The sequence below is a fragment of the Thalassophryne amazonica genome, chromosome 3 (assembly GCF_902500255.1).
Source record: "Thalassophryne amazonica chromosome 3, fThaAma1.1, whole genome shotgun sequence".
NCBI classification, from domain to species: domain Eukaryota; kingdom Metazoa; phylum Chordata; class Actinopteri; order Batrachoidiformes; family Batrachoididae; genus Thalassophryne; species Thalassophryne amazonica.
The window spans coordinates 30,253,909-30,280,043 of NC_047105.1; the positions used below are offsets into that span (position 1 = coordinate 30,253,909).

The 26,135-nt window shown below is 44.8% G+C and overlaps 1 protein-coding gene across 1 annotated transcript in view; it reads right to left on the reverse strand.

Annotated features, from left to right (window-relative positions):
- The window catches only part of LOC117506477 (protein-glutamine gamma-glutamyltransferase 2-like), an 83,687-nt gene that overhangs the window by 26,957 nt on the left and 30,595 nt on the right, over positions 1–26,135 (reverse strand). Inside the window, exons 8-11 of the mRNA XM_034165972.1 lie at positions 13,867–13,976; positions 13,597–13,712; positions 7,880–8,006; positions 5,472–5,650 (exon numbers count right to left, since the gene is read on the reverse strand). Of these exons, the coding sequence (XP_034021863.1) occupies positions 5,472–5,650; positions 7,880–8,006; positions 13,597–13,712; positions 13,867–13,976 (532 nt within the window). The remainder of the gene's footprint in view (positions 1–5,471; positions 5,651–7,879; positions 8,007–13,596; positions 13,713–13,866; positions 13,977–26,135) is intronic.

Here is a 26,135-nt window from a genome sequence, read left to right on the forward strand (position 1 = left end):
GCCCCAAAGAAACAGGCTGTTTATGAGTCAGTGTATAAGTTGATGTGAGATCTCAATCAGTGAGGTCGAAGATTTTCCAAAGCCTGGTCTAAACCACTCACCCATTCTAAAAATGCTAATGCAGGGTTTCAGAAGACAGAGGATGGAAGATAGTGGTTTGATGATTGAGGAATGAAGATTCACATAAAGATTCTTCATGTGAATCTTCAAGCTTCTATCTTATGTGAGGTTTAATGAAGATTAGGAGACAGATGTCAGCTTGGCAGCATGGTGGGGCAGGCCCTTAAGATGTTTGCATCCCAATGAGAAGGTTCCCGGTTTGAACCATCTGCCCCATTATCCTTATGCATTTAGAGATGTGTTAGGATGGACGCCCTGCATAAAACCTATGCCAAATCAACTTGTAGACCCATCCTTTAGCCTATCTCATGTCACAATGAAACTTTTAGCTTGTAACTTGAAAATGATCATCTCGGCAGGGACATTCAGGTCTCTGGGTCCTCGGCCTTCAAGAATGAGAGATGTCTGGGAAAAACTTACAGAATCATGAGGTCCTTGGACAGAGGTGTTTGGCAATGCTAATAGCTTTGTAGGAGAACAAATGTCCCAAGTCTTGAGAGTCCTGGTCCGTCCTCTCTCACTGTATGGTTGGTAGACTTGGATGCTACCTCACTGCATAAAGTGACACCGGATACCAATGGAATGACTTATTGTCAAACAAACGGTTACTTAGGGAGACTCAAATCATGTGCACTGCTTGAACTGTGAGGGAACACCAGCTATGACATTTTGGATATGTGGTGCGTTTGTCTGGGCACGTTCCTCAGAGTTGAGGACCTCATTAACTGGAAAAGGCCAAGAAGATGCCCATGTTTCACCTGGCAATGGCAGACAGATGGTTACTTTAAAGAGCTGGGGATGGACTGGTTGTCTTACTGGGTGGTTGCCATCTAAGACCCAGAGCATATCTACTTTGTGGTGGATGCACTGCACCAGCTTATGCTCTCGGACCTGACCTCATAGCTAATCCTATGCGCTTAGCCACAAAAGAAACAGAGACCAAGAGAGATGGTCGAGCGAGAGTAGTTCTCAGTGAGAGAGAATGCTGAATGGATTACATTTATATCACACGTTCACATTGAGAAATACAGATGCTCAAAGCACTTTACAATGATGCCCCACATTCACCCAATGAAACATCCAACTGCAAGTCATCTAACTGCACACTGAGAGCAAATTGGAGATTAAGGACCTTGCACAAGGGGCCTTTGTGATTTTCCAGTCAGATGTAGATTTGACGAAAGAATCCACTTCCTCTCGTCATAAACACACCACTCTAATGACGATTGCCTCCCAAAGACCATTTTCTCAAAGAAATTGGCTGATGAGAGAAATAACCAGTTATTTTAACAGCAGTTACATACTTAAAATTCAAATAGTCAATCAATCAATCAATTTTATTTATATAGCGCCAAATCACAACAAACAGTTGCCCCAAGGCGCTTTATATTGTAAGGCAAGGCCATACAATAATTACGTAAAAACCCCAACGGTCAAAACGACCCCCTGTGAGCAAGCACTTGGCGACAGTGGGAAGGAAAAACTCCCTTTTAACAGGAAGAAACCTCCAGCAGAACCAGGCTCAGGGAGGGGCAGTCTTCTGCTAGGACTGGTTGGGGCTGAGGGAGAGAACCAGGAAAAAGACATGCTGTGGAGGGGAGCAGAGATCAATCACTAATGATTAAATGCAGAGTGGTGCATACAGAGCAAAAAGAGAAAGAAACACTCAGTGCATCATGGGAACCCCCCAGCAGTCTAAGTCTATAGCAGCATAACTAAGGGATGGCTCAGGGTCACCTGATCCAGCCCTAACTATAAGCTTTAGCAAAAAGGAAAGTTTTAAGCCTAATCTTAAAAGTAGAGAGGGTGTCTGTCTCCCTGATCTGAATTGGGAGCTGGTTCCAGAGGAGAGGAGCCTGAAAGCTGAAGGCTCTGCCTCCCATTCTACTCTTACAAACCCTAGAAACTACAAGTAAGCCTGCAGTCTGAGAGCGAAGCGCTCTATTGGGGTGATATGGTACTATGAGGTCCCTAAGATAAGATGGGACCTGATTATTCAAAACCTTATAAGTAAGAAGAATAATTTTAAATTCTATTCTAGAATTAACAGGAAGCCAATGAAGAGAGGCCAATATGGGTGAGATATGCTCTCTCCTTCTAGTCCCCGTCAGTACTCTAGCTGCAGCATTTTGAATTAACTGAAGGCTTTTCAGGGAACTTTTAGGACAACCTGATAATAATGAATTACAATAGTCCAGCCTAGAGGAAATAAATGCATGAATTAGTTTTTCAGCATCACTCTGAGACAAGACCTTTCTAATTTTAGAGAGATTGCACAAATGCAAAAAAGCAGTCCTACATATTTGTTTAATATGCGCTTTGAATGACATATCCTGATCAAAAATGACTCCAAGATTTCTCACAGTATTACTAGAGGTCAGGGTAATGCCATCCAGAGTAAGGATCTGGTTAGACACCATGTTTCTAAGATTTGTGGGGCCAAGTACAATAACTTCAGTTTTATCTGAGTTTAAAAGCAGGAAATTAGAGGTCATCCATGTCTTTATGTCTGTAAGACAATCCTGCAGTTTAGCTAATAGGTGTGTGTCCTCTGGCTTCATGGATAGAAAAAGCTGGGTATCATCTGCGTAACAATGAAAATTTAAGCAATGCCGTCTAATAATACTGCCTAAGGGAAGCATGTATAAAGTGAATAAAATTGGTCCTAGCACAGAACCTTGTGGAACTCCATAATTAACCTTAGTCTGTGAAGAAGATTCCCCATTTACATGAACAAATTGTAATCTATTAGATAAATATGATTCAAACCACCACAGCGCAGTGCCTTTAATACCTATGGCATGCTCTAATGTCTGTAATAAAATTTTATGGTCAACAGTATCAAAAGCAGCACTGAGGTCTAACAGAACAAGCACAGAGATGAGTCCACTGTCTGAGGCCATAAGAAGATCATTTGTAACCTTCACTAATGCTGTTTCTGTACTATGATGAATTCTAAAACCTGACTGAAACTCTTCAAATAGACCGTTCCTCTGCAGATGATCAGTTAGCTGTTTTACAACTACCCTTTCAAGAATTTTTGAGAGAAAAGGAAGGTTGGAGATTGGCCTATAATTAGCTAAGATAGCTGGGTCAAGTGATGGCTTTTTAAGTAATGGTTTAATTACTGCCACCTTAAAAGCCTGTGGTACATAGCCAACTAATAAAGATAGATTGATCATATTTAAGATCGAAGCATTAAATAATGGTAGGGCTTCCTTGAGCAGCCTGGTAGGAATGGGGTCTAATAGACATGTTGATGGTTTGGATGAAGTAACTAATGAAAATAATTCAGACAGAACAATCTGAGAGAAAGAGTCTAACCAAATACCGGCATCACTGAAAGCAGCCAAAGATAACGATACGTCTTTGGGATGGTTATGAGTAATTTTTTCTCTAATAGTTAAAATTTTATTAGCAAAGAAAGTCATGAAGTCATTACTAGTTAAAGTTAAAGGAATACTTGGCTCAATAGAGCTCTGACTCTGTCAGCCTGGCTACAGTGCTGAAAAGAAACCTGGGGTTGTTCTTATTTTCTTCAATTAATGATGAGTAGTAAGATGTCCTAGCTTTACAGAGGGCTTTTTTATAGAGCAACAGACTCTTTTTCCAGGCTAAGTGAAGATCTTTTAAATTAGTGAGACGCCATTTCCTCTCCAACTTACGGGTTATCTGCTTTACGCTGCGAGTTTGTGAGTTATACCACGGAGTCAGGCACTTCTGATTTAAAGCTCTCTTTTTCAGAGGAGCTACAGCATCCAAAGTTGTCTTCAATGAGGATGTAAAACATCATTTACTAACAGGGACTTAGAAGAGAGAGACCTAATGTTTAATAGACCACATTTAACTGTTTTAGTCTGTGGTGCAGTTGAAGGTGCTATATTATTTTTTCTTTTTGAATTTTTATGCTTAAATAGATTTTTGCTGGTTATTGGTGGTCTGGGAGCAGGCACCGTCTCTACAGGGATGGGGTAATGAGGGGATGGCAGGGGGAGAGAAGCTGCAGAGAGGTGTGTAAGACTACAACTCTGCTTCCTGGTCCCAACCCTGGATAGTCACGGTTTGGAGAATTTAAGAAAATTGGCCAGATTTATAGAAATGAGAGCTGCTCCATCCAAAGTGGGATGGATGCCGTCTCTCCTAACAAGACCAGGTTTTCCCCAGAAGCTTTGCCAATTATCTATGAAGCCCACCTCATTTTTTGGACACCACTCAGACAGCCAGCAATTCAAGGAGAACATGCGGCTAAACATGTCACTCCCGGTCCGATTGGGGAGGGGCCCAGAGAAAACTACAGAGTCCGACATTGTTTTTGACAATTGACTATGGTTGCTGGTGTCGCTAACTTCACATTTCTCAAAACAGAGTCGCCAATAACCAGAGTTTGATCCTCGGCGGGTGTGTCATAGAGTGGGGAAAAATGGTTAGAAATGTGAACAGGTTGGCGGTGTACACGGGGCTTCTGTTTAGAACTACGCTTCCTCCTCACAGTCACCCAGTCGGCCTGCTTTCCCGGCTGCTCGGGATCTGCCAGAGGGAAACTAACGGCGGCTAAGGTACCTTGGTCCGCACCGACTACAGGGGCCTGGCTAGCTGTAGAATTTTCCACGGTGCGGAGCCGAGTCTCCAATTCGCCCAGCCTGGCCTCCAAAGCTACGAATAAGCTACACTTATTACAAGTACCATTACTGCTAAAGGAGGCCGAGGAATAACTAAACATTTCACACCCAGAGCAGAAAAGTGCAGAGAGAGAGACAGGAGAAGCCGCCATGCTAAACCGGCTAAGAGCTACTAGCTGCGCTAAGCTAGTGGATTCCTAAAAACACACAAAGTGAATAATGTGTAAATAATTTAGAGGTGATTCAGCAGAGGGAGTGCTTTAGTTAAGGCACGTGAAGATTACACTGTGAAACAAATCATTATCTAGTTAACTAGATCAATCTAACTGTGCAGATTAAACAGCTAACAGATACAGCAAAACACCGCTGTGCTCCGGAACAGGAAGTGATACAATACTGCAGTGAGAGCCAACCACCAGTAGAGGCAAGCCAATAGTAATACCACAAGTCTAGCACAACCCTATGGAAATGATTCTGTAAGATTGTATCCAAAACAGCTGCTTCTTCAGTCTCTCACTTTGTGGATTTGTACTTCTACGTAGCTTGAAATGAGCTTGTCTCTTTCACTCATTTCTAAAGGTATTCAGGTCCGATATTCACCAAAGCCTAAGCCTGGCATCGACCAAACCTGGGTCTGGTACCCATCAAGGCCTAGGTCTGATATCCACCAAAGCCTAGGGGCTATATCAGACCTTGTCTGACATATGTCGAGATTAATTAACTGTAACATACATCATCAAATCTTATGGACAGTTCCTCCTTTGTGGGTTCTGCCTCAGGAGGCTCTTCTCCCTCAATTTCCATCTTGCCCTCCTCTTCCTCCACCTTTTCTTCCTCCTTCTCCCCCTCTGCTTTTGGTGGTGTAAGTTTAGTGACAGCATAGTGAAAAGTGGCCCTCTCCATCTTTGATCCTGTACGTTTTGATGCAAACAGTTCAAAATCAGTTTAAATTCGTGCACGTAGTAAAATACAAAGAGGAGCAAATTCTTACATTTGAGAAGGTGAGAAAAGATATAATTTCTACTTCAACATGTTATGTTCATTGTTGTAATAACTGCAGAGGCATAAGGGTGATCTCCCTCAGCATGAAGATATGGAAAGAGTAGTGGAAGCCAAGCATCCAAAAGCGGTGACGATGTTTGAGCAGTAATATGGTTTCATGCTGACAAAGAGCACCACAGATGCAATGTTTGCTTTGAGAGTACTGATGGAGAAATATAAAGACCAGAATGAAGTACATTTTATGTATATGAGTTTAGAAAAAACCTTATGATAGGGTGTCAAAAGAAGGCTGGTAGTATTATATGAGGAAGTCTGGAGTGGCAGAGAAGTATGTGAGGGTGGTGCAGGATATGTACAAGGACAGCGTGACAGTGGTGAGATGCATAGTAGGAAAGACAGATGTTTTCAAGGTGTAGGTGGGATTACATGTCCGCACTGAAGTGGGAAAGAATGTCTTGAGTTATTCAGCTCCCTCTGATTGGAACATTCTCCAATCCAAACTGAAACGGTCTTGACTGACTTCTTTGCACACCTTCCGGTCTATTTTATGAGGTCATGAATGGGATTCTTTTGTGCAATGCCCATGTTTCTAAATCTTAATCTGTTTGAGACTTTACATTGTTTGCAATGTTAATATGACCAAGATGGTTGTATTTTATTTATTATCAATGTTCTCCTGTTGATGCTAACCTGTCCATTATGACATGCACTGCCACCAGGTCATCATTGTTAAAGAGGTTTTGATCTCAATGGAATTCTACCTGGTTAAATAAAGGTTATCATTATTATCAAGGATGGGTTCTGAGCATCTTTGTTTGCAATGGTGATGGACAGATGGATGGATGAGCTCAGACAGGAGTCTCCATTGACTGTAATGGTTACAAATTACATTGTGACCTGGAGTGAGAGTAAACAGCAGGTTGAGACAAACTTGAAGATGTGGAGACACACTCTGGAGACAAGTGGGGAATGAAAGTCAGTAGGAGAAAGCCTGAGTACATGTCATGATTGTGTCTGTGGGAAGTGTTTTTTGTTGTTGTATTGTTTTTTTCTGTTATGTTTCGTGTTTTGGTGGAGGGACCTTTCTTGTCTGGTGGCTGGTGCTTGGTGTTTCCCTTCTGTCTTTCCTGCTTGCCATGCCCCGTTCCAGATCTTTCCTTACACACCTGTCTTGCATTTCCTCCTAATCAATCCCTCTTTTTAAGTCACACCCTTTTCCAAACCTGTTTGCGAGATTGTGGTGGCTTGAGCCTCTTCAAGCCTTTGTGTCTTCAGAGTATCTGTCTTGTGTTTTGCTTACCTGTGTTCTTACCCGTGGATTTTGTCTCTGCCTCATGTTCCAGACACTGTTGCTTCTATCTGCCTGCCTTTTTGTATACCAAACCCCGCCAGACCTGTTATTAAATCCTGAAGCTTTACCACTTGAATCCAGCATTTGTGTCCTATGTCCTCAAATGATAGTGACTGACAGTACATGTGTGTGAATGAGAGGTAGCCCGGTGGAATAGTGCAGTTACAAGGAGTAGAAGTGGTGAAAGTAGATGAGTTTAAATACTTGGGGTCAACTGTCCAAAGTAATGGAGAGTGTGGTAGAGAGGTGAAGAAGAGTGCAGGTGGGGTGGAGTAGGTGGCAGGAGTGATTTGTGGCAGAATATCCAGTCATGTTGTATGGCTTAGAGACAGTGGCACCAACAAAAACAGGAGAAAGAGCCGCGACTTTCTGAGATGAGGATAGACAGAATTAGGAATAAACAGAGGAGAATGCTAGTTGTCTGGTTTGGAGACAAAGTCAGAAAGATGAGTTTGGGCATGTGCAGAGGAGAGCCCGGGGTATATAGGGAGAAGGATGCTGAGGATGGAACCACCAGGCAGGAGGAGAAGAGGAAGGCCAAAGAGGAGGTTTATGAATGTGCTGAGGGAGGACATGCAGGTGGTTGGTGAGACAGGAAGATATAGAGGGCAGGGTGAGAAGGAAACGATTGATCTGCTGTGGCGACCCCTAAGGGCAGCAGCCATGAGTAAAAACAGTTATAAAGTTGTTGGCTGTGAATTTGACAAATTGTTTGAGTTATCATTCATCCTGGAGAAGGGAGTTAAAACACAAACAGCTGAGTTATCTGCATGCCAGCTGAACATACCCTCTTGGGCTTTGTAGGTATGAGTGATGTCGTCACGATCATCCCGGCCAACAGCCTTTGTGGAAATGTTCTTGCCCACCCTCTTTTGGTCTGACTCAATTACCGTGAGTGAATTTCCTTCTGCAACCTTGAAGTACACAGAAACATATAAAAGAGAAACTTCATCCAGAAACAAGCAATCCTTGTTAACACGGTAGGGCATTCTGCTCTGCTCCAGAGCACTGCAGACGGAACAGCTGACAGGGCTGATTAAAACAAATGGATCAGTGTTCTGGTGTTCAACTGTGGCATCAGATTAGTGCCAAAGGCACACGCACAAAAAAACATGCTTTCTGGTGTAATTATATTATTTCACATGCATAGATATTAACTGTGAGCGGGCAAATTTTCTCTGCACATGCGTGCACTCAGAAGAAATTGCATCCTGAGCAAGGAAAAAGGTGCTGCAAGCGAGGAGGAATGTGACCAGCACGGCAAACAACCACTCAAAAATCACCCCGCTCTCTCGAAGTGGACTTCTGCTCGCACAATGCAGATTTCTGCTCTCTCGCTCTAAAGTTTTTTCACAATGGGGGAGGGAACCAGGATGGGTATACTGGTTCTGCTGTGATTTGTGGTTTCTGAAGAGTGAGATTTGATTGACAGACCTCCTCTCAGACACAGAAGTCTGCTGAAATGAAGAAGACAATGGCGTCTGGGCAGGGGTGTCTTTCAAAGTTTAGTGACAAAGTTTTTATTCGGCACACAAAATATTAAAATACACTCAACACTTTTGGTTTTGCTCCCATTTTGTATGAGATGAACTCAAAGATCTAAAACTTTTTCCACATACACAATATCACCATTTCCCTCAAATATTGTTCACAAACCAGTCTAAATCTGTGATAGTGAGCACTTCTCCTTTGCTGAGATAATCCATCCCACCTCACAGGTGTGCCATATCAAGATGCTGATTAGACACCATGATTAGTGCACAGGTGTGCCTTAGACTGCCCACAATAAAAGGCCACTCTGAAAGGTGCAGTTTTGTTTTATTGGGGGGGGGGGGGGGGGGGATACCAGTCAGTATCTGGTGTGACCACCATTTGCCTCATGCAGTGCAACACATCTCCTTCGCATAGAGTTGATCAGGTTGTCAATTGTGGCCTGTGGAATGTTGGTCCACTCCTCTTCAATGGCTGTGCGAAGTTGCTGGACATTGGCAGGAACTGGTACGCGCTGTCGTATACGTCGGTCCAGAGCATCCCAAACATGCTCAATGGATGACATGTCCGGAGAGTATGCCGGCCATGCAAGAACTGGGACATTTTCAGCTTCCAAGAATTGTGTACAGATCCTTGCAACATGGGGCCGTGCATTATCCTGCTGCAACATGAGGTGATGTTCTTGGATGTATGGCACAACAATGGGCCTCAGGATCTTGTCACAGTATCTCTGTGCATTCAAAATGCCATCAATAAAATGCACCTGTGTTCTTCGTCCATAACAGACGCCTGCCCATACCATAACCCCACCGCCACCATGGGCCACTCGATCCACAACACTGACATCAGAAAACCGCTCACCCACACTGTCTGCCACCTGCCCTGGACAGTGTGAACAGGGATTCATCCGTGAAGAGAACACCTCTCCAACGTGCCAAACACCAGCGAATGTGAGCATTTGCCCACTCAAGTCGGTTACGACAACGAACTGGAGTCAGGTCGAGACCCCGATGAGGACGACGAGCATGCAGATGAGCTTCCCTGAGATGGTTTCTGACAGTTTGTGCAGAAATTCTTTTGTTATGCAAACCGATTGTTTCAGCAGCTGTCCAAGTGGCTGGTCTCAGACGATCTTGGAGGTGAACATGCTGGATGTGGAGGTCCTGGGCTGGTGTGGTTACACCTGGTCTGCGGTTGTGAGGCTGGTTGGATGTACTGCCAAATTCTCTGAAACGCCTTTGGAGACGGCATATGGTACAGAAATGAATATTCAATACACGAGCAACAGCTCTGGTTGACATTCCTGCTGTCAGCATTCCAATTGCACGCTCCCTCAAATCTTGCGACATCTGTGGCATTGTGCTGTGTGATAAAACTGCACCTTTCAGAGTGGCCTTTTATTGTGGGCAGTCTAAGGCACACCTGTGCACTCGGCTGCAAACCGCCCCAGTGCACGCTGAAGGTCCTGATTTGACGAAGCCAACAGAACCACATCGTCCGCAAACAGCAGAGATGAGATTCTGTAGTTGCCAAACCAGACCCCCTCTACACCCTGGCTGCGCCTAGATATTCTGTCCATAAAAATAATGAACAGAACCGTTGACAAAGGGCAGCCCTGGTGGAGGCCAACGTGCACTGGAAACAGGTTTGACTTACTACTGGCAATGCGAACCAAGCTCCTGCTGCGGTTGTACAGGGACCAGATAGCCCTTAGCAAAGGACCCCAGACCCCGTACTCCCGGAGCACTCCCCACAGGGTGTGCCCAGGGACACAGTCGAATGCCTTCTCCAGATCCACAAAACACATGTGGACTGGTTGGGTGAACTCCCATGAACCCTCGAGCACCCAATGGAGCGTGTAGAGCTGGTCCAGTGTGCTGTGACCAGGACGAAAACCACACTGCTTCTCCTGAATCCAAGGTTCGACCATCGGTTGAATTCTCCTCTCCAGTACTCTGGAATAGACCTTACCGGGGAGGCTGAGGAGTGTGATCCCCCTATAGTTGGAACACACCCTGAGGTCCCCCTTCTTAAACAGAGGGACCACCACCCCGGTCTGCCAATCCAGAGGCACTGTCCCCGATCGCCATGCGATGTTGCAGAGGCGTGTCAGCCAAGACAGCCCCACAACATCCAGAGACTTAAAGTACTCAGGACGGATTTCATCCACCCCAGGAGCCTTGCCACCGAGGAGCTTTCTAACCACCTTGGTGACTTCGGCCTGGGTAATGGATGAGTCCGCCTCCGAGTCCCCAGTCTCTGCTTCCTCTTCGGAAGACGTGACGATGGGATTGAGGAGATCCTTGAAGTACTCCTTCCACCGCCCGACAACATCCCCAGTCAGGGTCAACAGCTCCCCACCCGCACCGTAAACAGTGCTGGTGGAGAGCTGCTTCTGCCTCCTGAGGCATCGGACAGTTTGCCAGAATCTCTTCGAGGCCGACCGATAGCCCTCCTCCATAGCCTCCCCGAACTCCTCCCAGACCCGAGTTTTTGCCTCTGCGACCGCACGGGCTGCGGCACGCTTGGCCTGCCGGTACCTGTCAGCTGCCTCTGGGGTCCTACCTACCAACAAAGATAAGTAGGACTCCTTCAGCTTGATGGCATCCCTTACTTCCGGTGTCCACCACCGGGTTCGGGGATTGCCGCCGTGACAGGCACCAGAGACCTTGCGACCACAGCTACGAGCAGCCGCATCGACAATGGAGGTGGAGAACATGGTCCACTCGGACTCCATATCTCCAACCTCCCCCGGGATCTGGGAGAAGCTCTCCTGGAGGTGGAAGTTGAAGACCTCGCTGACAGATGGTTCCGCCAGTCGTTCCCAGCAGACCCTCATGATACGTTTGGGCCTGCCAGGTCTTACCGGCTTCCTACCCTCCCAGCGGATCCAACTCACCACCAGGTGGTGATCAGTCGACAGCTCTGCCCCTCTCTTCACTCGAGTGTCCGAGACACGTGGCCGAAGGTCAGATGATGCGACTACAAAGTCGATCATCGACCTCCTGCTCAGGGTGTCCTGGTGCCACGTGCACTTATGTACACCCTTGTGCTCGAACATGGTGTTCGTGATGGACAAACTGTGACTAGCACAGAAGTCCAACAACTGAACACCACTCTGGTTCAGATCGGGGAGGCCGTGCTTCCCGATCACCCCCCTCCAGGTCTCATTGTCGCCGCCCACGTGGGCGTTGAAATCCCCCAGGAGAACAATGGAGTCCCCAGTCGGAGCGCTATCTAGTACCCCTCCCAGGGACTCCAGGAAGGTCGGGTACTCTGCACTGCTGCTCGGCCCATAGGCCGAGACAATGGTGAGAGACCTGTCCCCGACCCGAAGGCGTAGGAAAGCGACCCTCTCGTTCACCGGAGTGAACTCCAACACTTGGCGACTGAGCTGGGGAGCAATAAGCAATGCGACCCCAGCTCTCCGCCTCTCCCCGTGGGCAACGCCAGAAAAATGAAGCGTCCAGCCCCTCTCCAGGAGTTGGGTACCGGAGCCCAAGCTGTGCGTGGAGGTGAGCCTGACTATCTCTAGTCGGTATCTCTCAACCTCCCGCACAAGCTCAGGCTCCTTCCCCCCTAGCGAGGTGACATTCCACGTCCCAACAGCCAGGGGCTGTGAGCATGGACTGGGCCGCCGGGCCACCCGCCCTCGACCGCCACCCAATCCTCTCTGCACCCGACCCCCATGGCCCCCTCTGCAGGTGGTGAACCCACAGGAGGGCGGGCCCATGTCACTCTTTCAGGCTGAGCCCGGCCGGGCCCCATGGGCTAAGGCCCAACCACCAGGCGCTCGCGCGTGAGCCCCAACCCCAGGCCTGGCTCCAGGGTGGGACCCCGGCTCCGCCATACCGGGCAATGTCACGATCCTTGATCTTTTACTGGTCATGGAGGTTCTGGATGTTTTCAATCAATCATTAATAGTGGACAGATTATGAGAAAGACTTCTGCTGTTGAAATGTATAATTGAAAAATCTTCATCATTGATTTTATAATTTTTGAATTGTTCTTCTGTAAAATATTTGCACTGTCTCACAATATTCTCACTGAAAAAGGTATCAGGGTCATTTTCAGATTCGAAGGGGCAGTTAGCAGAATTATTATAATTAAATGTATCTAGACAGAGCTCCTGGGCAGAAATAAACAGATCATTATCCTTAGTCATTATGTCTCCGGGTGTAGATGATGTGGATGAGTGGGTTGCTCCAGTCTGCATCATGGTGCTGTGTTGTGTTTGAGTCCTCATTGTTCATATTTGTCCAGCTCCTCGATGTTCCTTATTGCCATGACTTTTGCTTGTTCTGGTGATCCGTTCAGTTTGATGAATATTTTACAGTTTGAAGTCCATGTGTGCTGGATTTTTCCCTGTTTCTTTAAGAAGTGTGCTTTCCTGGCGATGTTGGCATTCTGTTTGGTGAGATGTTCATTGATGAATACGTTTGTCCCTTTCAGTTTTCTTCCTTGTTTTAAGAGTGCTGTTTTGTGTTTTCTGTTGATGAATCTCATGATGACGGTTTGTTTATCACCGTCATTTCTCTGGGGCAGAGGGTGGCACGCTTCAATGTTATTTAAATCCATTTCTATACCTTTAGATAGGAAGTTCCTGAGCCTGAGCTCCTTCAGGAACTCAGGCTCAGATCCTTTTTCTCACTTTGGGAGCAGTTTCCTCTGAGTGCATGCACACGCAGAGATAATTTGCGTGCTCACAGTTAATATATACACGCATAAAATACTATAATACACCCAAATGCATGTTTTATTGTGCAAGTGCTTTTGGCACTAATCTGACGCCATATTCAACACTGCCTGACTTTGCACAATGTCACAACAAACTAAGTACAACACAGTTACATCACATTTTATTGTTTCATACCATTTTCACACACACACACACACACCCTCCTTTCCCTATGGTCTCTAAGAAGATGAGGGTTCAGAGAAGCTAAAGTCCCAGACAAACATCCCGGGTTCTTTACAACCAACAAAAGTGAAGATAAAGCAAAGGTCACTCACCAGATAGTCAATACAGTCGGCATTGACCTCAGCAAAGACAAACGGTAGGTCGTACTTATGATGAAGGTCTCCAGAAAGGATGGCGCAGACGGGAGCTGGTCCACAGCAGTACATCCCTGAAGGAAGTGAATCAAGAAAACTCACTACAAAGATGTGAAATAGTTTTACCACCCACAGTGTCGTGTCTGCTGTAGAGTAGTGGTGAGATATGCCATTAGAGAGTTGGTTCTTATTTTTATATGACTGATAAACTATGCAAATGGTCTGTACCATCACTTTCCTCCTGAGGTGTTGGATCCAGAACCTGCCAGCCATCATATTTACCATCTTCAGACAAATCTGGTCGTCTCATGTATCCCTCCACCCACACGTGGAAGTTCCTTTAAAAAAGCAAATTCTCAATCACACAACTAAACTGAACACATTTTCTACTCTCAGTGGGACACATGGCCAGGCTTTACCACCAGGCTCCACCACCAGGCTACACCACCAGGCTGCACTGCATTGTTAGCGATGCTGGAGTCATGTACGTACTGTTGTGATCATTTGGTATTTTCAGGTGAGCTGGTGCCAAGTGTTTGATTGGCTCTTAGCACTTGAACAAAGCAGAAAGAGCTGGATGGTATCCAGGGTTGACAGCCTCGGGGCTGGGATTAGTGCCATCTCTGACAGAGACAGGTGCTCTTTATGCAGTTAATGGCCTGACATTTGGCCTCATACAGTAATGACGTTGGATTACAGTAGATTCCTTACATGTAGGGTGGGGCACTGCCACACAACCCAGAGGAATTTTACCACACTGTGTGTCAACAATGCAGTAAACAAGTTGAATCCTTAAGACTAACGACAGACTTTTTGCTGCAATACCTCACTCTCACTCATCTCATCACTCATCTTCAACCGCTTTTCTGGGTTCGGGTTGCTGGGGCAACAGCTCCAGCAGGGGACCCCAGACTTCCCTTTCCCATGCTACATTGACCACCTCTGACTGGGGGATCCCGAGGCGTTCCCAGGCCAATGTGAAGATATAATCTCTCCACCTAGTCCTGGGTCTTCCCCAGGGTCTCCTCCCAGATGGATGTGCCTAGAACACCTCCCTTGGGAGGTGCCCAGGAGGCATCCTTACCAGATGCCTGAACCACATCAGCTGGCTCCTTTCAAAGTGAAGGAGCAGCGACTCTACTCCAAGCTCCCCACAGATGACTGAACTTCTCACCCTATCTCTAAGGGAGACACCAGCCACCCTCCTGAGGAAGCCTATTTTGGCCGCTTGTACCAGCAAGCTAGTTCTTTTGGTCATGACCCCACACTCATGACCATAGGTGAGAATAGGAATGAAGATTGAGCAGTAGATCAGAGCGCTTTGCCTTTTGAGTCAGCTCTCTTTTCATCACAACAGTACGGTAGAGTTAATCCAATACCGCCGCTGCTGAACCGATTCTCCAGCCAATCTCATGCTCCATTGTCCCTCACTCGTGAACAACACTCCAAGGTACTTGAACTCCTTCACTTGGGGCAAGGCCGTATTCTCTACCCGGAGTAGGCAATCTATCGGTTTCCTGCTGAGAACCATGGCCTCAGATTTAGAGGTGCTGATCCTCATCCCAGCCACTTCACACTCGGCTGTGAACCGATCCAGTGACTGTTGGAGGTCACCGGCCGATGAAGCCAACAGGACTACATCATCTGCAAAAAACAGTGATGAGACCCTGAGCCCACCAAACTGGAAACCCTCATCCCCTTGACTATGCCTCGATATCCTGTCCATGAATATCACAAACAGGAATGGTGACAAGGCGCAGCCCTGGCAGAGGCCAACCACCACCGGAAACAAGTCCGACTTACTGCCGAGCACCCGAACACAGCTCTCGCTTTGTGAGTACAGAGATTGGATGGCCCTGAGAAGGGACCCCCTGACTCCATACTCCTGCAGCACCTCCCATAGTATCTCCTGGGGTACCTGATCATACGCCTTCTCCAAGTCCACAAAACACATGTAGACTGGGTGGGCATACTCCCAGGCACCCTTCAGGATACTTGTGAGAGTAAAGAGCTGGTCGGTTGTTCCAAGACCAGGACGGAACCCGCATTGTTCTTCTTCAATCCGAGGTTCAACTATCAGCCAAACCCTTCTTTCCAGCACCCTGGAGTAGACTTTACCAGGGAGGCTGAGTAGTGTGATGCCCCTGTAGTTGGCACACAATCTCTCGTCCCCCTTTTTAAATATGGGAACCATCACCCCAGTTTGCCACTCCTTAGGCACTGTCCCAGACCTCAACGCAATGTTGAAGAGATGTCTCAGCCAAGACAATCCCTCCACACCCACAGCATTTCTGGATGGACTTTCACCAGGGAAACTGATTAAAATCCTCCATCAGCTTCCAGTTCTGCCCCTACTATAGAGGGCGCTCCGTTCTGATGCAGGAGTTCCTCAAAGTGTTCCTTCTAGTGCCAGATTACATCCTCAGTTGAGGTCATCAGAGTCCCATCCTTACTGTAGACAGCTTGGATGGTTGGCAAGGTGGGCAAAGTCCACAAGGGCAAAGTCCTTCTCCATGGTTGCTCCGAAATCCTCCCACACCCGCTGCTTTGCCTCCCCCACAGCAGAGGCTGTTGCCCTTCGGGCCTGCCGGTGCCTTGCAACTGCCTCTGGAGTCCTCTGAGATAACATATCCCAGAAGGACTCCTTCAGTCAGACAGCTTTCCTGTCCACCGGTGTACACCATGGTGTTCCAAGGTTGCCGCGTCTTGAGGCACCTAAGACCTTCAGGCCACAGCTCACCACTGCAGCTTCAGCAATGGAAGCTTTGAACATTGCCCATTCTGGTTCAATGCCCCCAACCTCCACAGGGATGCTAGAGAAGCTCTGCCGGAGGTGTGAGTTGAAGATCTGTCAGGCAGTAGGCTCCTCCAGACATTTCCAGTTCACCTGCACTATCCGTTTGGGCTTACCAGGTCTGTCCAAAGTCCTCCCCCACCCTCTGATCCATCTCAACACCAGATGGTGATCAGGTGACAGCTCTGCCCCTCTCTTCACGTGAGTGTCCAGAACATGCGGCCTCAAATCAGATGATACGATCACAAAATCGATCATCGATCTTCGGCCTAGATTGCTCTGGTACCATGTACACTTATGAGCATCCTTATGTTCGATCATGGTGTTCATTATGGACAGTCCGTGACTAGAACAGAAGTCCAATAACAAATGACCATTCAGGTTTAGATCAGGGAGGCCGTTCCTCCCAATCACACCTCTCCAGGTGTCTCTGTCATTGCCCCCACGTGTGCATTGAAGTCGCCCAGCAAAACAATGGAGTCCCCCACCGGAGCCCCATACAGGACTCCATTCAGGGACTCCAAGAAGGCCGAGTACTCCAAAATGCTGTTCGGTGCGGTGCATGCACACAAACAACAGTCAGAGTTTTCCCCCCCACCACCCAAAGACGCAGGGAGGTGACCCTCTCATCTACTGGAGTAAACTCCAATGTAGCAGCACTCAGCCGGGGACTTGTGAGTATCCCCACACCCACCTGGCGCCTCACCCCCTAGGCAACTCCAGAGAAGAATAAGGTCCAACCCCTATCAACCCCTATCTAACTGGTATTGCTCCACCTCTGGCACAAGCTCCGGCTACTTCCCCCACAGCGAGGTGACGTTCCACACCACCACAACTAGCCCCTGTCGCCCGGGTCTGACTTTCACTGCCACCCAAAGTACAGCGCACCCAACACCACTGGTTCCCCCTGTGGTTGGTGAGCCCACAGGGTGGAGATGCAAAGTCCACGTTGCTTTTTCGGACTGTGCCCAACTGGGCTCCATGGCAAGCCCAGCCATCAGGTGCTTGCCGACGGGCCCTACATCCAGGCCTGGCTCCAGATGAGGGCCCCGGGCTTCCTCCAGGCCGGGTCACATTTCCTCTACCTTATTTTATCATGGTGTCTTGTGAACCATTCTTAGTCTGGCCTCTCGACTGAGACCAATTTGCCATGGGAGATCCTACCAGGAGCACAAAGGCTCCAGACAACACAGCTCTCAGGTTCATAGCGGCACACAAACCTCTCCACCACAATAAGGTGATGATTCCCAGAGAGGGGCAATACCTCAATAAACTCTATTTATTGCATGCAATCAACGGGCATGTTATACTGTAGATTGTTTATTTTCAGATAAATTAAACTAAGTAGAGTTTGCATCTGCTGCTTAAGACCTTCCATGACTCTCTAGCCTCTGCTCTCCTCTATGCTGTCATCTGTTGGGCCCTGGGCAGCACAAAAGAGAGAAAGAGACTGAATAAGCTGGTCAGGAAGTCCAGCTCTGTCCTGGGCTGTCCTCTGGACTCTGGAAGATGTGGCTGAGAAGAGGGTGTTAGCCAAGTTCAAATCCATCATGGACAACTCCTCTCACCCCCTGCACCGGACTGTAGTGGAGCTGAGCAGCTCATTCAGTGACAGACTGAGGCACCCTCAGTGCAAGAAGGAATGATACCACAGGTCGTTCCTCCCTGCTGCTGTCAGACTGTACAATAACACTGAAATAACCACATGCAATAATATGTCCACAAATCACGTGCAATATTAATATGTCCACAAATCATGTGCAATAACAACTCGTTTACAAATCCCTACACTAATTTCACCTTATCACATCTAAATTCCACTTCACATATTGTAAATAAGATGCTCCTATCTTTTTTCAATCCCAATCATGTTTATATATATTCTATTTCTACCTCATTTTCTTATTTTATTGTACTGTTACAAGTATTATTATTATTATTGCTTATCCTTGCACATGCTGTTTGATGAACATTTTCCTCTACTTGCACCCATCTTGTGTGTTTATTCAGAGCTGTCGTAACGTGAATTTCCCCTCTGTAATAGCAATAAAGTCTTATCTTATCTTGTCTTATCTTAAGAAGTGATTTATCAAGTTTGCTTATTTGACATTTGTAAGGCCATGTGATTTTAAGATGTTTTTGGGGCTATTCCTTCCTGTTTAATCCCAAATAGCACATCTGGGCACATTTTGAAGTGCATCATAGTAATGTCTTGATCCATCTTTCTCAATCTTGTACAAGTTTCGTATATGTAGTAGTTACAGCCATCATTGGCATCAGATTTGAAGTTGGGATCCAATTTTTGAACTGTTTAAAAATTTCATCCTAATTCTCAAAACTGTTGATAGTATGTGGTAACGTCTGGATATTTGTAGTTTTGAAGGCTTCAATCATGTTCAAACATATTTAAAGACAATATTTGGAGCGACTATGGCTTGAAACTTGTTTGATCATGCTCCACTGGGGTAAAAATTTGAAGCCGAAGCAGCGTTTGTTGCAGTTATTGATCATGTCTGGTCAATGGCTCAGCTCCTTTCTTTCATTTTCAGGCAAATTGCCAGGTCTGCACTTTATAAGCAAGCCTGTCAGGAGGCAACCTGGATTAAGCTGTTTCATCCTGTTTTTGCACTTTTTCAGATCATGGGTGATTGTAGTGGAACAGTGCCCTGTGGAATAGCCTGTTACTGACTGTAAGTCAAGAAAAGCATCTTAAAATTTTGGGCAGAAATGAGCAGCTGTCAATGGGAGAATGTCATCAAGTAGTACTAAAGCTCCGGCATAGTACATTATCTAATAACCTGTTTGAATTGTGGAAAACAGCCAAATCCCTGGTGATAGCTACACCAGTCTTGAACAGTGATGGCTAAACGTCCAGCTGCGGTATAGTTAAGATATCCATTTCTGCTGATCGTCCACACAATCTAAGTACAAGAAACAGCTTGAAGATCTAGTCTAGCCAGGACAATCTTAAGCCACTTTTCTACTACAAAGCTCCAGCACTACTCGGCTCTACTCGGTTTGGTTCCAAGCGCGTCTTTTTCTACTACAAATAGTACCTCTTCAACGTGGGAGGGGTCAGCAGAGCAAACTGCAGTGACGTCATTTAATACGCGACATAAACATAAACAATGGCGGACTCCGTGTGTTTACTGCTCTGTGAGTTTTTAAGGAAAAGCTGCTGGCAGCGAGACGAAACATGCTTGAAAAGTACAGAAGACTTCGGGAATTCATACAACAATATGAAGACGAGAAGATACAAGCTGAAAAGAGACAAAGAGACAAAGCATGACGGTAAGCTAATCGTTAGCTTCCTAAGTAGCTTGTAAATAAGTAATAACTGCAGGCTGTTGCTATTAACTAGGGATGTCCTGATCCGATTGCATGATCGGAATCGGGCCCGATCACGTGGTTTCAGACTTGATCGAAATCGGACGTTGCATCCCAATCAGGAATCCAATATAGATTTTATCCTCATTATTTTGATCAGCGCTATTTCAAGATCATTATTGCAGCTTAATGGGCCTTTCAAGTGTCAGAAGCTTCAGAGGCATGAGACGCATTGCTTTTTAGAGGCATCAGAAGCGTCGCTTTAGCTCTGGTTTTGACGTGACGTTTCTGACGGGAGCGCGCATTGCTGCTTGTCGGCAGGCTGATGCGGTCAAAGTTCAACCCAATCTTTTTTTTTTTTTTTAATTGAACAAAAGAAAAAACATAAGTTCTACCGGACATTCTCGCACACGTGTGGCTGAAACCGATTCCAGAGGAGAAAAGGGAACAAGAGTTGCACAGTGAATTTGGGAAGAAGAGATGGAATTGTAACCCTTGGGGGGAGTTACGCGTGCAACGTTTCTTTCGCAGAACTGCTGTTTGTGTGTTTACAAGCTCAGCCTGACGCCTCGATGGAATGACAAGAGGATGATGGACACTTTCCCACCGAAACTCTTGTTCAGTCATCCTTCCATGCGCAGCAGGACCCGGTGCTGACCAAGTCCTCAGGATGACGATCTGTCATCTGATTAAGAAAAAGAAAAGAAAAAAATTGTCCTGTGATCGTTTGTCAACAAAACGGAGCGAGAGATGGTGTGCAAACAATTGACGTGCGCACTCATCACATTTAGGAGCGCGTCTTATAAGAGCTTCCATCTTCATTCATGTTCACTGCGCTGCTCTGAACTTGTTGAACACTGATAAAGCATCAGAGGGGTACACTGAGGACTATCATGATGCCAAATGTAAGTTGTTTTTTTTTTCCTTTTACTTTTCAAGTTGACTTTTGAACTTTCGACGCTCTGAGCTGTGACGTAGCTTCGTGCTGTCCAATAGGAACGACGTGTCGGGCCAAAACAAATCAAATCAATTTTATTTATATAGCGCCAAATCACAACAAACAGTTGCCCCAAGGCGCTTTATATTGTAAGGCAAAGCCATACAATAATTACGTAAAAACCCCAACGGTCAAAACGACCCCCTGTGAGCAAGCACTTGGTGACAGTGGGAAGGAAAAACTCCCTTTTAACAGGAAGAAACATCCAGCAGAACCAGGCTCAGGGAGGGGCAGTCTTCTGCTGGGACTGGTTGGGGCTGAGGGAGAGAACCAGGAAAAAGACATGCTGTGGAGGGGAGCAGAGATCAATCACTAATGATTAAATGCAGAGTGGTGCATAGAGGGCAAAAAGAGAAAGAAACACTCAGTGCATCATGGGAACCCCCCAGCAGTCTAAGTCTATAGCAGCATAACTAAGGGATGGTTCAGGGTCACCTGATCCAGCCCTAACTATAAGCTTTAGCAAAAAGGAAAGTTTTAAGCCTAATCTTAAAAGTAGAGAGGGTGTCTATCGCCCTGATCCGAATTGGGAGCTGGTTCCACAGGAGAGGAGCCTGAAAGCTGAAGGCTCTGCCTCCCATTCTACTCTTACAAACCCTAGGAACTACAAGTAAGCCTGCAGTCTGAGAGCGAAGCACTCTATTGGGGTGATATGGTACTATGAGGTCCCTAAGATAAGATGGGACCTGATTATTCAAAACCTTATAAGTAAGAAGAAGAATTTTAAATTCTATTCTAGAATTAACAGGAAGCCAATGAGGAGAGGCCAATATGGGTGAGATATGCTCTCTGCTTCTAGTCCCAGTCAGTACTCTAGCTGCAGCATTTTGAATTAACTGAAGGCTTTTCAGGGAACTTTTAGGACAACCTGATAATGAATTACAATAGTCCAGCCTAGAGGAAATAAATGCATGAATTAGTTTTTCAGCATCACTCTGAGACAAGACCTTTCTAATTTTAGAGATATTGCACAAATGCAAAAAAGCAGTCCTACATATTTGTTTAATATGCGCTTTGAATGACATATCCTGATCAAAAATGACTCCAAGATTTCTCACAGTATTACTAGAGGTCAGGGTAATGCCATCCAGAGTAAGGTGTTATGATTTGAAGCCAGGATCTGAACAAAGGCTGAGATTTCCCAAATGCAGAGCAGTCACGACAAAAGGTTGAATTTTTAAAGAATACCAGGTTTAATGCTGGACTGGTGACAAGATACAAAAACAGTTGAGGAACAGGAACAACCAAAATACAAAATTCACCCACTCAGGTTGTGGGGAGATCCAGGGCGTGAGGAGACAAAGCAAAACTTAAGTTGACAATCTTCCAGGGAGTGCAAAAACCAGAACTGAGTACTTACAAAAAGGGAGCAGTGGAGAACACAGGACATCGGAAAAGGTGAGCAGTCACTTTAACAACAGAATGATAAGTAGCATGCTGCATGGACAAAGACGAAAAGCAGCACAGGAATCAGCTACAATGGACCACCATGGGACATGAACACAGGTGAGGTTAAATACAGAGTCTGATGAGTGAATTAATTCCAGCTGGAAACTCAGAAGAAGTGTGAAGACTAATTTAAGACACTAGATGGCGGCAGAGAACAGAACATACATGACTGAAGCTGCAAACATGAAGTGACCCAACATACTAATAAGCCTAATGACATAGAAAGGAACAATGACAAACACACAGTGGAAAGACCAAGACACAAGCAACCACAGGAGTGTAGGACAAACTTGGTTGGAAAGAAAGATGAGAGAACAGACAAAACATAATGTAAACAAAGGGCGGGGTCTAACCAGACCGACAGCACTGCACGCTCAGTGAGAAGTACCCAGACACAGAGCGCGCACATGCACCATGAACAACACAGAGGAAGGAGGGATAATATGCACACATACGCAGCAAGACAGAAGAGGAGACAAAGACAAAAAGTGAGGACTGAGCGCCTGAGGAAATCATGTATAACTGCATTCACACACAGACGTACACATCCACACAGATGAGGGCCAGCATACATGTCAATGTGGACTAGGAGGGGGGCGTGCCAGGACACATGCGCATATAGCTGAGCACACTAACCAGACGTGCACATACACCTACACACACACACACACCTGACTCCAACTCCTTCATCCAAATGACAAACCCACAGATTCACAAAGACAGAAATCATGGACAGAGCAAATACAACAGAAACTTGGACACTGACCATTCAGAAGACAGGACAGACAGACAAGGAAGAAGACAAAATACAAGACCTCAAAAACAACCTGAAGGGACCCTAACATAAGGATCTGGTTAGACACCATGTTTCGAAGATTTGTGGGGCCAAGTACAATAACTTCAGTTTTATCTGAGTTTAAAAGCAGGAAATTAGAGGTCATCCATGTCTTTATGTCTGTAAGACAATCCTGCAGTTTAGCTCACTACACACCAGGAGCAACAGGGGATTAATGACCTTGCCCAAGAGCCCTTAGTGATTTTCCAGTCAGACGGGGATTTGAACCACAGATCAGTGCAGAAACCACGTGTCTGAAGAAAAATCCTTGGAAATGTTTTTTGTTGTTGTTGTTTGTTACCTCATAATTTCTGATTACTGTTTTAAAAAGTTTAGAACACTTGTAATTAAAATAGCTAAATCAATAAATGGTTCTTTAGAAACCTTTCATCTATAAATTAAAACCACCTGTTATTTCAGATTAGATAATTTCTTGTTTAACATACGGAACCTTGGACATTTATTTTTGACAAATAAAATAACATGGAAATTTGTACATTTTTTAAGTCTGGTAGATTATTACTTGATTGTTCAACCTACCTCAAGGAGAAGTGCACTGTTTAAGTGATAAATAATAAAATAAGGTGATTAAAATGAAATTATTATATATTTAGCATTTGTTCATTGTTCATTCAGTTTTTTAAAGTATCGGATCGGGACTTGGTATCAGCAGATACTCAAAATCAGATGACTCGGAATAGGATCGGGGCCAAAAAAACCTGATCGGGACATCCCTACTATTAACTATTAAAATTGTGGCTGTCAAAATAAAGCGATAATTTAGATTAATTAATTACAGCACCCATCACGCCTTCAGTCACACTTTGCTCCATTCTGTTTTGACGTGAGTGACTTGGTCTGTAAATAAAGACGCATTTCTGAGAGCAATAAACGTGTTAATGTCAATACTTTTTTTTTTTTTTTTCCAAACTAACTTGCTTTGATAACTTATTGTTAAATCTCAAATGTGGGAGTTTGTGCATTTACTGACTTTCATGCACAAAATGTTGATTCAGTTTTAATGACCGTTAATTAACGTCGTCACTGAACTCGAACAGGCTTAAAACACATTAAAAACTTTTAATGTTCAATGGACAAATTTAAATAAGAAATCTAATAAGATAGTTATTAAAGGAGTCATGTTGTGCAGAAAGAATCAGCCTCCAAACTCCCACAATTCTGTCATTCTTTATAATATAACCTTTTATTGTCATTGTACACATACATACAATGAAATCTGTCTGCATTTAACCCATCCAAATTACAGTTACAGTTCTTCCAACTTAAGATCAATTTACAGCTTGTTTAATACCTCCTTGATATGTAACAAAAATAACCCTGATCCTTTTTTTACTTGATTATTAAATGCCCCAAACACACACAGATCTGAGTTTTTTTTTAATATACCTGCAATTAAATGATTCATTTAGATTAACTAATCACAAACCCTGTAATCAATTACATTATTTTTTTAATAACCTGACAGCACTAATTAAAATATGTATGCTGTGTGTGTTTCAGATGGTTTTCTCAGAGTCACCGCTGCAAAAGTTCATGTCACTGAATGGGACACCTTTGTCATCATCTCATCATCATGTTATACACTGGTTATGTTTCACTGTGAATTTTGAATACATTTTTGTAATTTTTGCTAAAATGTCTCCACTTTTGTGTAACATCAGTTTGATTTGTAAAAATTACCAAGGTTTACTGATTTAAAGGCTATCAGTTTGAAAAGCTGTTTAAGCATAATCCAGTAGTAAAATAAGTTTTACATTTAATGGGGTCATAAATGTAAATTGAAGTAAACAGACAGTAAAACTGGTTTGTCAAAATTCCTTGATGTAATGGTGCCTTCACTGAAGTGACTAAACCTTTTTGTTTATGTTAAATACCATTTGATAAAATCTCAGTTTAGACATGGTTATTCCAGCATCTGTGTAAAGATTCAGCCAAGTGTAGTGTGCAGTGTCTTCTGGAGCAGCAGAACCCAAATTAAAAATTCTTAGAAATGAACCTTCATTGCACCAAAACATCAATGACAAAATGTTTTTTACTGTTGACTCAGCCTGAAATGACAAATTATGATACAGTCACGAGTCAAATTGTTTACTGCAACATAAAAAGAGCAAATACAAAAAAAAAAAAAAAAAGCAACACAAACTATACAAAAGTTTCATGTGTCTGTAGTCTGGGTTGGGGGCACAGGTCACACGCCCCGGTCACGCATCGTGTGCACAAGGTCGCCCAGCACGCCAAGATATGCCTGATTAAATGTAGCTTCCACCACCGTTGCTTCCTCAAGGATCAGTCGGATGTGTCGATCACACTGGGCCCAGTTCAGCTTCAGCCTCAACGTCACTCAAGATGGACAGATTCACTTGTTGGAACAGGCTCCTTTTTCTTTTGCCTGGACAATAATGAAGGTAGAAATGGGAAAGCAAGTTAAAAAAACAACAACAACAACAAAAACAACAAAAAAACACAGTGATACCCCCCCCCAAAAAAAAAAACCCAGAAGAATTGTAATAAAATCCTACAGAAAAAGGAAAACAAACCTTCAGTCTCTGTATGATCATTCCCCAGAGTTTCAGTTATCTTGGTCACATAAAAATTATGTTCTTTCAAAATTACCCTCCAACAAATCAGACCATTTGGAGCATAATTTTGAAAGAACATAATTTTATGCAAAGCGACCAAGATAACTGAAACTTTGGGAAGGTCCAGCAAAATTTGCTGGACCTTTGTGGGATTAATTACAATATTTATGGGTTCTGTGTTTTTTTGTGTGTGTGTGTGGGGGGGGTCACCCTGTATATATATCGTATTTGGGAAAGTTACGTGATGTGAGACACGTTATTCTTACCAGTGATGACACGTTGTTGTGTGGTGCTGGACGTTGATACAGATGTTGAAGCTGGTGGTCGAACCCTCCTCGCTTATGGAACTGGATTCTTCAACAAAAACACAAAATAACAAGTAAAAAATAAAAAATGAAAAAAAAAAAACATCACAGTAATGGCACTAAATGAGTCAATGTACACGTTTGTTGTCTTGCTGACTTGTGTTTTTCTGTCAGAAGTTAATACTTTAAA